The sequence below is a fragment of the Thamnophis elegans genome, chromosome 1 (genome assembly GCF_009769535.1).
Source record: "Thamnophis elegans isolate rThaEle1 chromosome 1, rThaEle1.pri, whole genome shotgun sequence".
In the NCBI taxonomy this organism is placed as follows: Eukaryota; Metazoa; Chordata; class Lepidosauria; order Squamata; family Colubridae; genus Thamnophis; species Thamnophis elegans.
In genome coordinates, this window is record NC_045541.1 from 21,787,827 (window position 1) to 21,802,962 (window position 15,136).

The 15,136-nt window shown below is 37.0% G+C and overlaps 1 protein-coding gene across 1 annotated transcript in view; it reads left to right on the forward strand.

Annotated features, from left to right (window-relative positions):
* The window catches only part of PDE11A (phosphodiesterase 11A), a 176,218-nt gene that overhangs the window by 79,693 nt on the left and 81,389 nt on the right, over nucleotides 1–15,136 (forward strand). The window contains exons 5-8 of the mRNA XM_032237355.1: nucleotides 1,852–1,912; nucleotides 5,824–5,962; nucleotides 8,659–8,734; nucleotides 9,518–9,585. Of these exons, the coding sequence (XP_032093246.1) occupies nucleotides 1,852–1,912; nucleotides 5,824–5,962; nucleotides 8,659–8,734; nucleotides 9,518–9,585 (344 nt within the window). The remainder of the gene's footprint in view (nucleotides 1–1,851; nucleotides 1,913–5,823; nucleotides 5,963–8,658; nucleotides 8,735–9,517; nucleotides 9,586–15,136) is intronic.

The following is a 15,136-nucleotide window of genomic DNA, read 5'->3' on the forward strand; positions in this document are numbered from 1 at the left end:
GTCCTCCTGCATGTGTTGCAGACACCCAAAGACCACCAGGCCAGTGGGAGGCACACTTGCATGCGCGATGGAGCTGGGCTGGGGTGACAACTGGGGTGCTCGCAGAGAGAGTTCTATGTGCTACCTGTGGCACGTGTACCATAGGTTCACCATCACAGCATTCAATTCTTGACCTTTGAATATATAATCCACTGAAATTAATAGACAACCTTTGTTTTATTGAACTCTTGGAAAGGGTCATATTTAGACTGACCATACACTCTGTATTATAAAGTATACTCCTTTATTTCAGAAAGCCGTCCTTTAGATTTATTTATTTATTTTCCTCTTGAGCTTTCCTTTGTTATAAATAATTTTGTTTTAATCCTTATGAATCTCTTTCAGATTTGCTTCTTTTTCAGGGTTGTCCTTTATTTTTTTGCCAGCAAATATGGTCAGTGTAGTCATAGTTCAATGTCACGATGTACATAACATTGCAGATTACAATTCCTAGCATATCTGAATAATTTTCTGATTGGTACCTTAAGAACTACTTTAGATTAGTTTAAACAATATTGAATTTGATACACTGATAGTCTAACATTTGGGCTCCGACTCTAATTTATTTATATATTTGGTTCCACACTACACTAAACCATATAAAAACAATTTAATAGAAACCAAGAAAGAAGACCAAAACAACAAACCCCCAAACATTCCACCAGTAATTAACACCCTTCAAATGGTACACCTGCCATTCTGGCCCAAGGCCTGGTAGAAAAGCCAGGCCTTTATAGGTCTTTGGCAAGCCTACAGGGTAGGAGACATTCAGATCTGAAGGAATTTCATTCCACAAATGAAGGCAAATATATGTATCTCAGGATAATGTTGTAGGATCCAATCAGGGTTGGTGTACATATTCTGGTGAGGGAGAAGTTCCCTGAAGATGAGTTCCAGCATAAGTCCAAAAGCTCAGAAGACTAAGCCTCTGGTCCAGTGACCAACCCAGATTGGATCCTACATTTTCATTTCAGGTAGCAGGCCTTGTGATAGAGAAATTGTGTTTCTTGGGTCCTGATAGATGACCTTGTTTAATTGAAAGAACCTGAAATGCACTAATATTGTCAGTTCAAATTGGCCATGCAGGTACCATGGGACATACAGTAGGTAGCCCCTCTAATAAATAGGCCCTATGGAGTTTAAGGCTTTATAAGTTATAACCAGCACTTTGATTGCACCCAGAAGCAAACTGGTAATCAATACAGCTTGCAAAGACAAAGACATGTCACATAGACATATTGAGACATGCCCATAACTGTGCTTCCTTAGCTGTTTAAAGCTTCTATGTGGTATTCAAGGCAGCCCCATGCAGCCCTAAATGTTCAGTCACTACTCCAAACTATAAAATATTTCACTTTTCACATTATTTGGAGGTCCTCAAGTAACAAAAACAATACTTAAAAATAAATTGGTGATCTTGAAATCATACTTTGGAATATTCTATTCTATTCTATTCATTACAGTTTTATCCCACCTTTATTACTTTATAAGTAACTCAAGGTGGCAGATGTATATAATATTCCTGAGGAGGGTTTTGCTGAGAGATTGACTCAGTCACCCACCTGACTTTTTTGCCAAATCCAGGACTAGACTCATGGTCTCCTGTTTCCTAGGCCAGATTAGTAATAATTTCACAGTTTATAAAGATTCAGTTAATTCTTTATTATGTAGATAGCATTAAAAGAATGTTTTATGCTTTGGGTACAAATTGGGCACGTATTTAATTTTTATAACATGATTATGTATTTTTCTAATGTTGTATAATAAATTTGCAATGTATGACATTTACACGTGTTTTATCTTGACAGGAAGTAAAATTTACCAAGTCCTTTGAATTGATGTCTCCAAAGTGCATTGCTGATTCAGAAAATAGGTTAGATTTTATTCTTTTATAATTAATCTTCTTTTTAGGAATAAACCTAGATTATAGGACAAAATTCTGTCTGTGAAAAGCTCTTTCAAGTTCACCTTCATTCTAGAAATCCAAATAAGAGGTCCTTTTATTTAATTAATTATTTGCACAATTTTTCATTTGTTACACCCATCTGTTATACTTTGCTTTAATTTTTGTTCTACTGTTGTAAAAGTATTATATATTTTTATGCCCTTAAGCTCAATATGTTGTAGAAGAGAAAATATTATTCTTCCTCAGATGGTATAATTGGTTGCATCTCTGTTATGTGGGAAACAGTTGCAAAACTGTGACATGATTATATGGAATGTTATTTTAGCATAATTAGCAGGCTAAAAGATTTGATTAAGTCTCCTTCTGCCAAGGGCATTCCATATGGACTTCATCCAGTTTATTAACCACATTCACGTGACTTAGCTTTTGCTGTATTGATAGGTTGATTGATGTGATTATTGAAGAGTGATACAGTCTTCTTCCTTCCAGCCAACTTTCGTGCATTTTTGGGTTATTTCTATTTTATTTTTAGCAGTGAACATATTATTTAGCTATACAAACATTTTCATGATTGTTTAAAACTTTGGGCTGTTTCTTCTCTCCCGCCACCCCACCCCTGCAGCTTAAATAGCGTATCTTAATGACAAGATGGGTACTAATTAAATAACCTCTTTAAAAAATAAAGGCAGGTTTTTAATACTTAAAATACTTAGTTGGCCATGTTATTATATAAGGTCTCTTTATCTCGTGCAGAACATATTGCAGGAAAACAGTGGGAAGAAATAAAGGCATGTTTAGCATAAAATAAAAGATGTAGATCTAGAGGTTCACTGAAACTTGGGAATTTTTGATATTGTTGTAATATGATGCTTGACATATAATTCCCAACAACTTTTAGCATATACATTTTGTTCTAACTTTTATGTAGAAATAAAAGTCCAGAAATAAATTTGATATAGATACTGTTCTACGGTTCGGCTGAACTGGGCCGAACTGGGAGCAACCCACCTCTGGTTGAAAATGAAAAATTTGCCTTGACCATGTAATTTCTCCCCTAGTCACCCTTTATTCCATGTGGCTCTTTATGTTTTCCTTAGTTTTTTCTCCAACAGAGATCCCAGCTGAATTCTAGCTAGATTAATTAGGGATTCTGATGTCTTCTAAATTTGGTTATTGTAATCTTTCTTGTATAGTTTGCAGAGGAAACATTTGCCATTCATGTTATTTCTACATTTCTTTAGCAATATGCAGTAATCCTTGAGTGTGTTATGTAGAGCAATCAACCATGAAAATATTTTTTTTTGGGGGGGGGACAAATTTGGAGTCCTCTTTTACACGGTCTATAAAATGGAACATATATATATATAGAACGTAATATATTTTGTTCTTAGTTATTCTTTCCTTTGTTTAGAGATTGTGAGAAATAATTCAGGATAGAGAGAAGAGATGCCTAGAGAAAACTGGAAATGCATCTTTTATATTATTGTTGAGACTAGGTTTTGTTTTCCCTAATATTTTATTCAGGTATGGATTTCTGAGTTCTTTATTTGAAAAATAAGGGATACAATTTAGTTTATGATCTTGAGTTTATTGATGGGGCATTTAAAGGAAAAGTCAAATTCCATAAAGAAAACATCTCAGATCCAGCAAGTCTGACTAGAAATTGGCCTTGGTTTCATAGATCCTCAGTTTATAGTTGGATTTGCTCCTTCTAGTCTGCCAGTCAAATCTTGCTGTTGTGAAATACAGCTGTATGAAATTCTATGAATTTCATTATCAGACAAGGCTCGAAAATGAGGTCCTGGCTTGCTCTTGCCTGTAAATTTATACCTCTCTGCCATCCTACCTTTCAACTCAACATATGCTGCACTATTGTAAAAGTGTACTTGATCTTGCAGATCTCACTACTGCAGCATGATAAATATGGAGACAAATTCCTTTTCTTAGTAAGTTCTAGAGTTAAATAATTGATTTAAATAAAAATGAAGGATTGTAAAAAGAATATTAGTTTTACCAGGGGGAAAGAGAAAAAAAAGACCCTTCGTCAATCAGTTTTGTGTTAATATTTTGTAATAAAACAACGAATAGACAATATGAGAATAGGAAAGAAATATAAACTAATAAATGTATGTGTGTTCCAACAACAATCCTTGCCTCTGTGGAACTATGAGAGCAGTACTGTTTTTCAACAAGAGAAATAAAAAGGTGATACCAAGACAGAAAATAATTTAAAGAAATCAAGAATAAGGAGGAAATAAGGCAAAGTAAACCTTTATTAGCTGGTTCCAAGAAATCAAATTATCAGGATACAACATATTTGAGTCAGGACTAAGGACACCCCCGATGGCATTATATTTAGCCAAGGGTAAATAATAGCAAAAAGAGAAATAAAGGATTTGTTGTTGTTATTAGTTTTGAAGTCATGTCCGACCCATCGCGACTCCATGGATAAAGTTCCTCCAGGCCTTCCTGTCCTCTATCATATCCTGGAGTCCAAGCTCACATCCACAGCTTCGGTGACTCCATCCAGCCACCTCATTCTCTGTCGTCTCCTTCTTCTCTTGCCCTCAATCTTTCCCAGTATTAGGCTCTTCTCCATTGAGTCCTTTCTTCAGAAAAAAACAAATTGTAAGTGCTTTCCCCCACCCGACAAAGGACAGATTGCTTTTGGAATGGACAGTTTCTTCCCTTGATGGTGACTAATCAACATTGCTGGGGAGGTGTGTTTACCAAATACAAATGTTTCATGTAAATCATTCAAAGGTTTATTTCTAGTCTGGAAGAAATATGAGCTCCAAGATGAAATAAGTGGCAGGCAGAAAACAGATACCTCTGGACTCTAGAAAACTAGGCTTTTTAAGAGCAATAGAAGTGTGAGAGAGATGAAATAAATCTTAAAACATAACCAACATTTAAGAATTTTCCTTCAAGCTTTCTTGAGATATGTAACTGATTCGAGGGAATGAGTTATAGAGGCAGAATATTGTATCTGCTCTCTCGCATTGCAGTGGACAAGGATATACATTCAATTTTGCAGCTACAAAGATTGTTGGATAAACAGGCACAAAAACAGCCAAGGGACATGATTGAATCCTGGGAAACAGGCCCCTCCTCAGTCAACAGGAGTGCTGATTTACCACAAGCTTATCAAGTACTTGGGAGGCAAGGGCTTGGCAACAAAAGGAAACAACAGCCTTAATAAGCCAGCATCAGCACACCAATCAACATGTAAAAAGCCACACACAACAGGCACCATATAAATACCACACAGAATAGCCCAAATACACACTCTGCTAGAGAGAAGTTCCCTGAGGATGGTCTCTGGCATGAGTCTGAAAGTTCGGAAGACTAAACCTCTGCTCCTGGTGACTGACCTAGATTGAATCCTGCAACGTTATCCTGGGATACGTCTATTCGCCTTAATTCCTGTATTTGGAAATCCCATAGTTATTATTATTTATTCACAATAATGTGAAGTCATTGCTGCTGGTTCTTTAGCTGGTGTTGGCCTTCATATGCAATGAGTTCTTTCCAAAAGCTGGGTTGTTGTAAATTATTATTATTTATTGATTAGCCAATAAGACATATAGAAGAAGAAGAAGACAATGTGCTACAAAATAGAGTAAAAGGCATAACTAAAGGAAAACTCAAATCATTTTTCTGTGCCACTCTAACTATTTCCCCCAGTTGCGTACAGATATAAATACCGAGAGCAAATGAATACAAGCTATCTGCCCATTTTTTAAATTATCTAAATACAATTAAGCTGCTTTGAAATTTTAAAGGTTACTCTGAAACAAGATGATGGTTTCTGTATATTAAAGTGGATCTTGAACCAATAGTGACTACATTCTTTCTTCCCTTGCTCTTTTTAACAGTTTCAGAGACAATCTGGAGAAACCATCAGCATCTTATTCAGACTGGCTAGTAAATAATAGCATTGCTGAACTTGTAGCTTCCACTGGCCTTCCAGTAAACAACAGTGATGCTTATCAAGATCCTCGCTTTGATGCAGAAGTAAGACATTTTTGACATCTAAATATCCCATTCCATATTCCTTTGATACTCAAAATTTTGGATAGCTGAATATAATGTACCTTTTATGATCTGATCACAGACATGGAAGAAATTACAAGTTTTATAGAAATATCCTCATGGTCAAGTCAAGACGGTGCCTATGACCACATGTTTGAAGCCACATCTCTTCTGCACATGTATTGAACCTCCACACATATTGCATGGGATGGGGCTTCAATTGCATGGTCATTATTGCCTCTTGACCCTTTGGCCTCCCACCCATCCACAATACTTTTGCAGGTTTATCTTCTGAACGCCTTCTTTTCTCTATTTGATTTAGTCATTTTTTAGAATAAGCATTGGAGCTTTGTATCGAAATAATTACCTGGTTCATTCAAATCAGTCTGTTAAAGTTTTGCTCCATTACACAGTTTCTTAGCCTTCAGTACTTTCTGGAAATATCAGATCACAATTGACAGTAGATGCCGCAAGTACCAATATTTCCTACACTTAATGGCATTCTTAATCCCTTTACTTTATTCAAAGAGCCCTAAAATAGTTTAGTTTGAGTGTTTTTGTGGGTGGGAGCCTGGTGCAGAATTAGGTGACAATTTACAGCAGTTCAAAGCTAAGAGAGCAAAAGTGATTGTGCTCAGAACAAAACATGCCTCTTTGCAATGTTTATTTCAAGTACAGAATACAATGTGTCTTTTTTATTTTTAAAGCAGTCTTCTGGATGGTCTGTGAAGAGTCAGAATTTTGTTTTGCTTCTTCCAATTGGAATTGTTTCCCCTACTGCAATTCAAAATTCACTTTGAATTTTGCAGCTTGAGCCTATACATTGCTAGGGATTTGTAATGGATGATGTGAGAGACTGAGCTTTGGTGTGAAGTAGTAGCCTTTAGGGGCACAGGGGGAACTGAGGAAGCCATTCTGGGTTTGACTGTTGTAGGTGAGAGATGCTCCAAAGAGTGACGCTAGGAGTAAGTGCAAACAGTACTAATACAATTGCTTTCTTAAATTCAGGTGTAGTATGCACTATGCACACTCTTGTGTGCTGGAGATATAGAAACTTAAGTAAGTGGATGAATCTGATTGATTCCTGGTTTCTCTGCAGAAGATACTACTTTCCCATTCTGTAGCTGGCGCAGTGGTTAAATGCAGCACTGCAGGCTACTGCTAGATCAGCAGGTCAGCGGTTCAAATCTCACCGGCTCAGGGTTGACTCAGCCTTCCATCCTTCCGAGGTGGGTAAAATGAGGACCCAGATTGTTGGGGGCAATATGCTGACTCTCTGTAAACCGCTTAGAGAGGCCTGAAAGGCCTATGAAGCGGTATATAAGTCTACTGCTATTGCTATAGCTGGAAAAAAATTCCAGCATTTTGCATCAGTCTGATAGTGCAGCAAAGATGCAGGGATAGGTTTAACCAAGGTCCATGTACCTTAGCTTGATCAACAAGCTTGGTCCGCAATCTTATGTTGCAGCATTGTTGATTTATCCACCCAATTGAGTATTGAGCATGGGGTGACATTTTTACAAAGTCTTCTGTTTATAGTAAGTCTGTCAAGAAATATCTCTAAAAGCCTTCATAATAGATTTTTTAAAATTATATTTGAAATATAAATGCTCAGAGCCATTTTACAGAGAAAACTGCTGGAGGTAATTAATTCAGCCGTTGAAAAAGTGTCATTAATGCCTAGGCAATACTTCCTGCCAACAGGCATGCTGAAATAAAGCATATAATATTCTTACTGAATGTAGAGTTACAATTTCACATATGCTCTTTCGATTAATATGTAATGCAGCTGATTAATTTTTGTTTTATATTTCCTTAAAGAGTGCATTAATAAAAATGCTGTCAACTTATTTAGAGAAAAAATATTGTTTGTTATGAGGCAGAAAAAGCAATAATTAATTCTTGATGGGATTTTTTAAATATTTAATCTCCAAAGTCAATTTTCAGGAAAAAATGATTATTGAAGACAAAATGTCTTTATTATTAAAATAACATCTCCTTAAAATACAAGAAAGCTAAGAACTGCAATTTGCCAGCATATTTTGGTCCTGTTCCTTTCCTGCACTACTTGAATTGCAAGTAAAATTATTATGTATTTTATTTCTGAAATGTCTTTACCATTTTGGAAATTTATGTATAATATCAGTTAGTAATGAGTCCATCAACTACTTCATTTACAACGCAGCAAAAATCACATGTTGAACTCCACATACCATAAATCATTGCTTAAAATGATGAAAAGTAGCGAAGATTACTAAGTTCAGGAAGAAAAGCTTTTCAGTACATCTCAGATGTGTTCAGTTAAGATCATAGATACATATCATTTTGCCTAGTTTTGATGTAATTGTGTTATCATTTCAAATTAGTACTTCCCCCCCCCCCCCCGAATATGTGAGGGAATGATGATACAGGTAATCCTCGACTTGCGATCATTTATTTAGCAATTGTTCAAAGTTATGACGGGGCTGAAAAAAATGACAACTGATCCTCACACTTACAACTGTTGCAGCACCCTCGTTAACATGAACAAATCAGCTGCAACTCTTCTAGTAACTATCTCACTTAGTGATGGATGTTGCATTCCCAATTGTGATTCTAAGTCTAGGGCTACCTGTACATTTTTGGATTAAGACTAAATCATATGTTATGGTAATTGATGAAGGTTTTTTTTTATTTAGGTTGATCAGATGTCTGGCTTTCACATAAGATCTGTACTCTGTGTACCTATATGGAATAACAGTCACCAAATAATTGGTAAGATACTAAAAATATTTTTTAAATGTAAAACGTGAGTTAATGTGTTGATGCAATATAGTTCACTATCAATTAATTAACTGCAGTAGTACTATAATAATAAGTAACTATTCTTTTGTACATTTGCAAATTAGATTTATTAATATTGTCCATGTCCATATATAATGGTATAAAAGATGTGAACACAAACAATAGCACTGTAGCAAAACTTTACTGCTGGCTGTTTTAGTAATTAATGTATGAATTATTAATGGTAGTAATAAATTAAAATAAATACAATTCTGCTTGAAAAAAATAAAAGCCTGTTTCTGAAGTTTCAAATACCGATCCAGCAAGTGAAAGGAGGATTAGGAAGAAAAGCAGATTGGCAAGCAACAGATTGCTCTGCTTTCAAATTAATTATAATTTACTGTCTCATGGAATTTATTATGTTGAAAATGAGATACACAAAGAATATTTGTACAATAAAATGATATGAAGCCTGACACTCAGAGCTAAATCTAATTCAGCCAGCATGGCAGGAGAAAAGCTACTATTTTGAATTGTTTCATTTAGCTGAATTCAAGCTTTGATGAATATATTAGTAATCCAGTATCAGATGCTGTTGGTATAATAGCATTTATAATTTATAATGCAAGTAATAATGCTTTGTGGTTTTTGAATTTTGAGTTCTTGTTTTGTGGCATTTCTCCTTCATTAATTTATTTATGTATATGTTTATCATTGTAAATACACAGCTTCCTTTAAAATATAAAATCAACTGTTTGTTAATTCCTTGTAAAGGTGTTGCTCAGGTGCTGAATAGACTTGATGGAAAACCTTTTGATGATGCTGATCAGCGACTCTTTGAGGTAAGACATGTCAAATTGATGAAGTTTAATTACAATATTCAGTGCACTATACATATCTATCTATCTATCTATCTATCTATCTATCTATCTATCTATCTATCTATCTATCTATCTATCTATCTATCTATATCTTCCTATAATGTTTGTTGCAAGTAAAAAAAAAAAGACTCATCTTGTGTTATCTGATTTCAGTACAGGTAGTCCTCAACTTACAACTACAATTGAATCCAAATTTTATGTTTTCTTAAGAGAGTCTTACCCCATTTTTATGACTTTTCTTGCCACATTTGTTAAGTGAATCACAACAGTTGTTAAGTGAATCAGGTTTCCACATTGACTTTGCTTGTCAGAAGGTTGCAAATGTGAGTCAGTTGTCAAGCATCCGGATGTAAATCATGTGACCATGGGGATGCTACAGCAGAAGTGTGAAAAACGGTCATAAGTCACTTTCTTCAGTGATGTTATAACTTTGAATGGTCACTAAATGAACTGTTGTAAGTCAAAGACCACCTGTATAGTAGTGGTGGCAGTTATCTTTAGAACCTGTGCTGCTGTAGTCTGCTTCAGCATTTGTATGAGTGATAATCAAACAATTAAATAGTAAAATTAAAGTGGAAGATTGAATCTGGCATTCTGAAAACACACCATTTTGGTTTAAAAATGATGATGTTTTCATATGAAATACAATGTAATAATTCTATCATTATTTGCAATTATGCAAAGTCTTGTTTTTTTCTTGTGTCTGCTTTATAATATAAATATTGTGCCTTGTGATATTGTTTTACAAGTCTTTATAGTACCTCAAATTCAACTGCTTACTATAGAATTACATTTTAAGATTTATCTAATGTTCATTCACAGTTTTGATCAAGAGTTACTTTTTTTAATTCTACTCTTTTTGTTATTCCTGGTCCATTTTCTTTTTACTAACATGTCCAACTTTTTCTCAAGTGCTCAAAAAAAAAAAAAAAAAAGTGGCCCAGAGATTGATTTACAGGAGCCAGCAGCGTGAAAAACAATTGTGCTCAGAACAAAACATGCCTCTTTGCAATGTTTATTTCAAGTACGGAATACAATGTGTCTTTTTTATTTTTAAAGCAGTCTTCTGGATGGCCTGTGAAGAGTCAGAATTTTGTTTTGCTTCTTCCAATTGGAATTGTTTCCCTTACTGCAATTCAAAATTCACTTTGAATTTTGCAGCTTGAGCCTATACATTGCTAGGGATGATGGATGATGTATAATGTGAGAGACTGAGCTTTGGTGTGAAGTAGTAACTGAGCTTTGGTGTGAAGTAGTAGGGGCACAGGGGAACTGAGGAAGCCATTCTGGGTTTGACTGTTGTAGGTGAGAGATGCTCCAAAGAGTGAAGCTAGGAGTAAGTGCAAACAGTACTAATACAATTGCTTTCTTAAATTCAGGTGTAGTATGCACCATGCACACTGTTGTGTGCTGGAGATATAGAAACTTAAGTAAGTTGAATGAATCTGATTGATTCCTGGTTTCTCTGCAGAAGATACTACTTTCCCATTCTGTAGCTGGAAAAAAAATTCCAGCATTTTGCATCAGTCTGATAGTGCAGCAAAGATGCAGGGATAGGTTTAACCAAGGTCCATGTACCTTAGCTTGATCAACAAGCTTGGTCCGCAATCTTGTGTTGCAGCATTGTTGATTTATCCACCCAATTGAGTATTGAGCATGGGGTGATTTCCATTCGGTATGTTTAGTCTAGTGAAAGGAAGGACTAGGGGGTGACATGATAGCAGTGTTCCAATATTTGAGGGGCTGCTATAAAGAAGGGGGGGTATCAACCTAATCTCCAAAGCATCTGAAGACAAGACAAGAAACAATGGATGGAAACTAATTGCAGACAGAGGCAACCTAGAACTAAGGAGATATTTCCCGACAGAATAATTAACCAGTGGAATGACTTGCCTCCAGAAGTTGTAAATGCTCCAAAACTGGAGGTTTTTAAAAAGAGATTGGACAGCCACTTGTTTGAAATGGTATAGGGTTTCCTGCTTTAGCAGGGGGTTGGACTAGAAGACCTCCCTTCCAACTCTGTGATTCTGTTAAATTTGGGATACCTTTAAAAATATAGTACATCTTTGTTTTTAAAGGTTCTTTGAAAGATCCATAATCAATGGAGTAGAAAAGCATATAAAGGAAAGCAAAGAGACTAAAGTGCTCGGAGACTTTAAAATTCAATCAGAAAAGCACCTGTGACATAATGTCCCAGATTTATCAATTGTTGATAAGAAAGACAAAAAATGGATAAAGGACCTGAAGAAAGCAGAATAGAAGAGAAAGAACTTGAGAACAATCATAAAATACAAAGACTTGTAAACAGGAGTAGAACAACTGTGGCAAAAGAAAGGAAAGATAGTAGCAATAGTCCCCTGGGTGCAATCCTAAAGCATCTGGAACTTTACTTGAATATTATCAGCATTAACAAAATCACAGTCATTCAATTGCAAAAGGGAGTTTTCTGGGACAGCTGACATCCTGAGACAGCTTACATCCTGGGACAATGCCTTTCACCCCATCAAACAAGCAACAGGTTCTTGGGACCGACTTGATAGGTGGATAAAAATGCTATTTCCAATCTAAACATCTGGCTGACTGTAGTGACCAACAAAAAGAATAATAATGTTCCCATTTTAAAAAATAAATTTAATTAAATGTAAATTATTTAAACTATTAAATTAAATAAATCAATTTTACTTTTTTAAATGTGTTAATTTAAAATTGACAAAATTCCTCTTTGTCAATTATAATAAGCCAAACTGCTTTGTTAGACACATAGGTAAAGGTAAAGTTTCCCCTCACACATATGTGCTAGTTGTTCCCATCTCTAGGGGACGGTGCCAGTGGTGAGTTTGGCCCGGTTCGGCCGAACCAGTAGTGGCATGCTGGCCTGCAGTGACCCAGGCGGTCCACGCCTTTGAACTGGATCCCCGATCACCGCTGCAGCCGTCTTGTTTTTGAGTTCTTTGCATGTGCAGAACAATTTCTATTGAACTGCACATGCATTCACAACGCACATCCAGCACGCGCGCAAAGTGCACCCACGAGTGAACTGGCAGTAATGCTGGCTAGAACCCACCTCTGGACGGTGCTCATCTCTGTTTCAAAGCAGAAAGCTAGCACTGTCTGAAGATTCTCCGTGGTCATGTGGCCAGCATGACTAAATGCCACAGACTCACAGAACACTGTTAACTTCCCACCAAAGGTGGTTCCTATTTTTCTACTTGCATTTTTACATGCTTTCAAACTGCTAGGCTGGCAGAAGCTGGGACAAGTAACAGGAACTCACTCCATTACGCGGCACTAGTGATTCAAACCGCTGAACTGCTGACCTTTCTGATTGACAAGCTCAGTGCCTTAACCACTGAGCCACCGCGTCCCTTCATTATACACATATACTATGCCAATATACTGCATTGTAACAACCTGGGATCTTGTTAAAGACCCAATCCTTATGAAGGCCAACACCAGAACTGGAAGCTATGATTTTATATTGAACATTTACAGTATAGAATAATATACAAAATGCCAAATCTAGTCTGAACAGCTGGCTGACCATGCAACAAACAATAATAAGAAAGGCAGATATATTTAGAAATGCTTACATCCTGTGATGATACCTTTAACATTATTCAACAATATCTGCTTATCTTAGGTCCTTGGGAAGGACTCAATGTGGATAAAAAAGACAAAATCCAGTCTAAACATATGGCTGACTGTTGTGGCCCAGCAGGAGCTGTTGGAGCTGCCACCAGACTCCGACAGCGAGGGGCCCTATGAGTCAGCTCTGGAGGATGTGGAGGACCTTGAACAGGGTTCCCACTCCGAGCAGGGTGCAGAGAGACTGGTTTGCCACCAGGTGGCACCTGAGCCTTGGACCAGTGGGGAGGAGACAAAGGAGAGTGATCCAGAAGCCAGCAGTGAGTTGTTCCTGGATGCACGCCATCGAAGAGCTAATAGGCGTCAGGAACAGTTACGCAATTAAGGAGGTAATTGCACTCAGCTGGTGGTCATTAGGCTCCTCTCCAGACTATAAAAAAGACTGCTTGTGCACACGCCCCTCTTGCAGAAGTCAACATATTGACTAAAGAGAACGTAACTAACTTGGCAGGCTGGATTGCTGCCAAGGTTTGTCTGACTTGCTGCCAAGGTCCTTATTTGTTTGCTTGGCTTTCAGCCACCGAGATTTTGGCTTCTTGCTATTAAAAGTACATTCTAGTTAAGCTTGTCTCAGCTTTCGTTACTGGATGGAGGAGGGGGTCAGAACAGCTGACTATGCAACCAACCATGATTTATTAAGCTTGTAGGACACCCAATTTATATAAAAAGTCTGGGGAAACGCCTCATGAATTTGGGGCAATGTGCCAGGATCGTACATAGGGTGGGAAAGAGGAGCGCATGGGAGGGGGAAGGGAGGGGGCAGGGATGATGGGTATGGGAATAGGGGGAAGAAAGGCCCCCCCTCAATGGCTCCCTGTCACACAAATGCTTCGATGTCTATAAATACCCGGGCAACGCCGGGTCATCGGCTAATAAGTGGATAAAAAGATCAAATCCAATGGTAAACTTATGGCTTACTATGCAATGAACCATAGTTTATAAAGCTTGTAAGGCACCCAACGCATATAAAAAGTCTGCACTGGTTGATTTCAGCTCAGTGTTGAGTTTTGCTGAGGGCTTGCGCTCTGTTCATGTTCCTGTGCAATATTGATGCAGTCTATGATGTATTTTGCTATAAAAAGATGTTGCGGTGTACAGTTTTTGTCCCTTTGGTATTTGGAGTAAAAAGAGGGGGGGTTAACCCCCCCCCCCAAATCAAGCATACATGCATGACTCATTGTTCTTTTTCTGAGCGGCTGAGATTTTAGAAGATAAACTTAAGGACCAATGTGTAGGAAAGCAATTTGGTATTTTCCTTATAAGATTTCTTCCCTGCACAGCGGTGCTTCTCTTCTCTCTCTCTCTCTTTCTCTCTCTCTCTCTCTCTTTCTTCCATCTTTCTTTCCTTCCATCTTTCTTTCTTTCCTTCCATCTTTCTTTCCTTCCTTCCTTTTCCTTTTTTCCTTCTTTCTTTCTTTCCTTCCTTCCTTCCTTCTTTCTTTCCTTCCATCTTTCTTTCCTTCCTTCCTTCTTTCTTTACTTCCTTCCTTCTTCCTTCCTCCTTCCTTCCTTCCCTCCCTCCCTCCCTCTTTCTTTCTTTCTTTCTTTCTTTCTTTCTTTCTTTCTTTCTTTCTTTCTTTCTTTCTTTCTTTCTTTCTTTCTTTTTCTCATTCCAGTATGGAGGAGCATATTGTTTCTTCATTCATATATTTGCAAGCCAGCTATTGCAAGGCTGCCAGGAAAGATAACCACATCTTGAAACTGGAAAATAAGAATTGCGATGTCAGTTGCTGAGTATCTGCAAGAAAACTCACAATAAATAGGGGAAAAGTCAGCACTCCCCCTGGACAAGAATACCTGCAACCTATATAGGAAATTTCAAATTTCTTTCACACTTTGGGGGAATAAAAAATAAATAAAGTTTGGC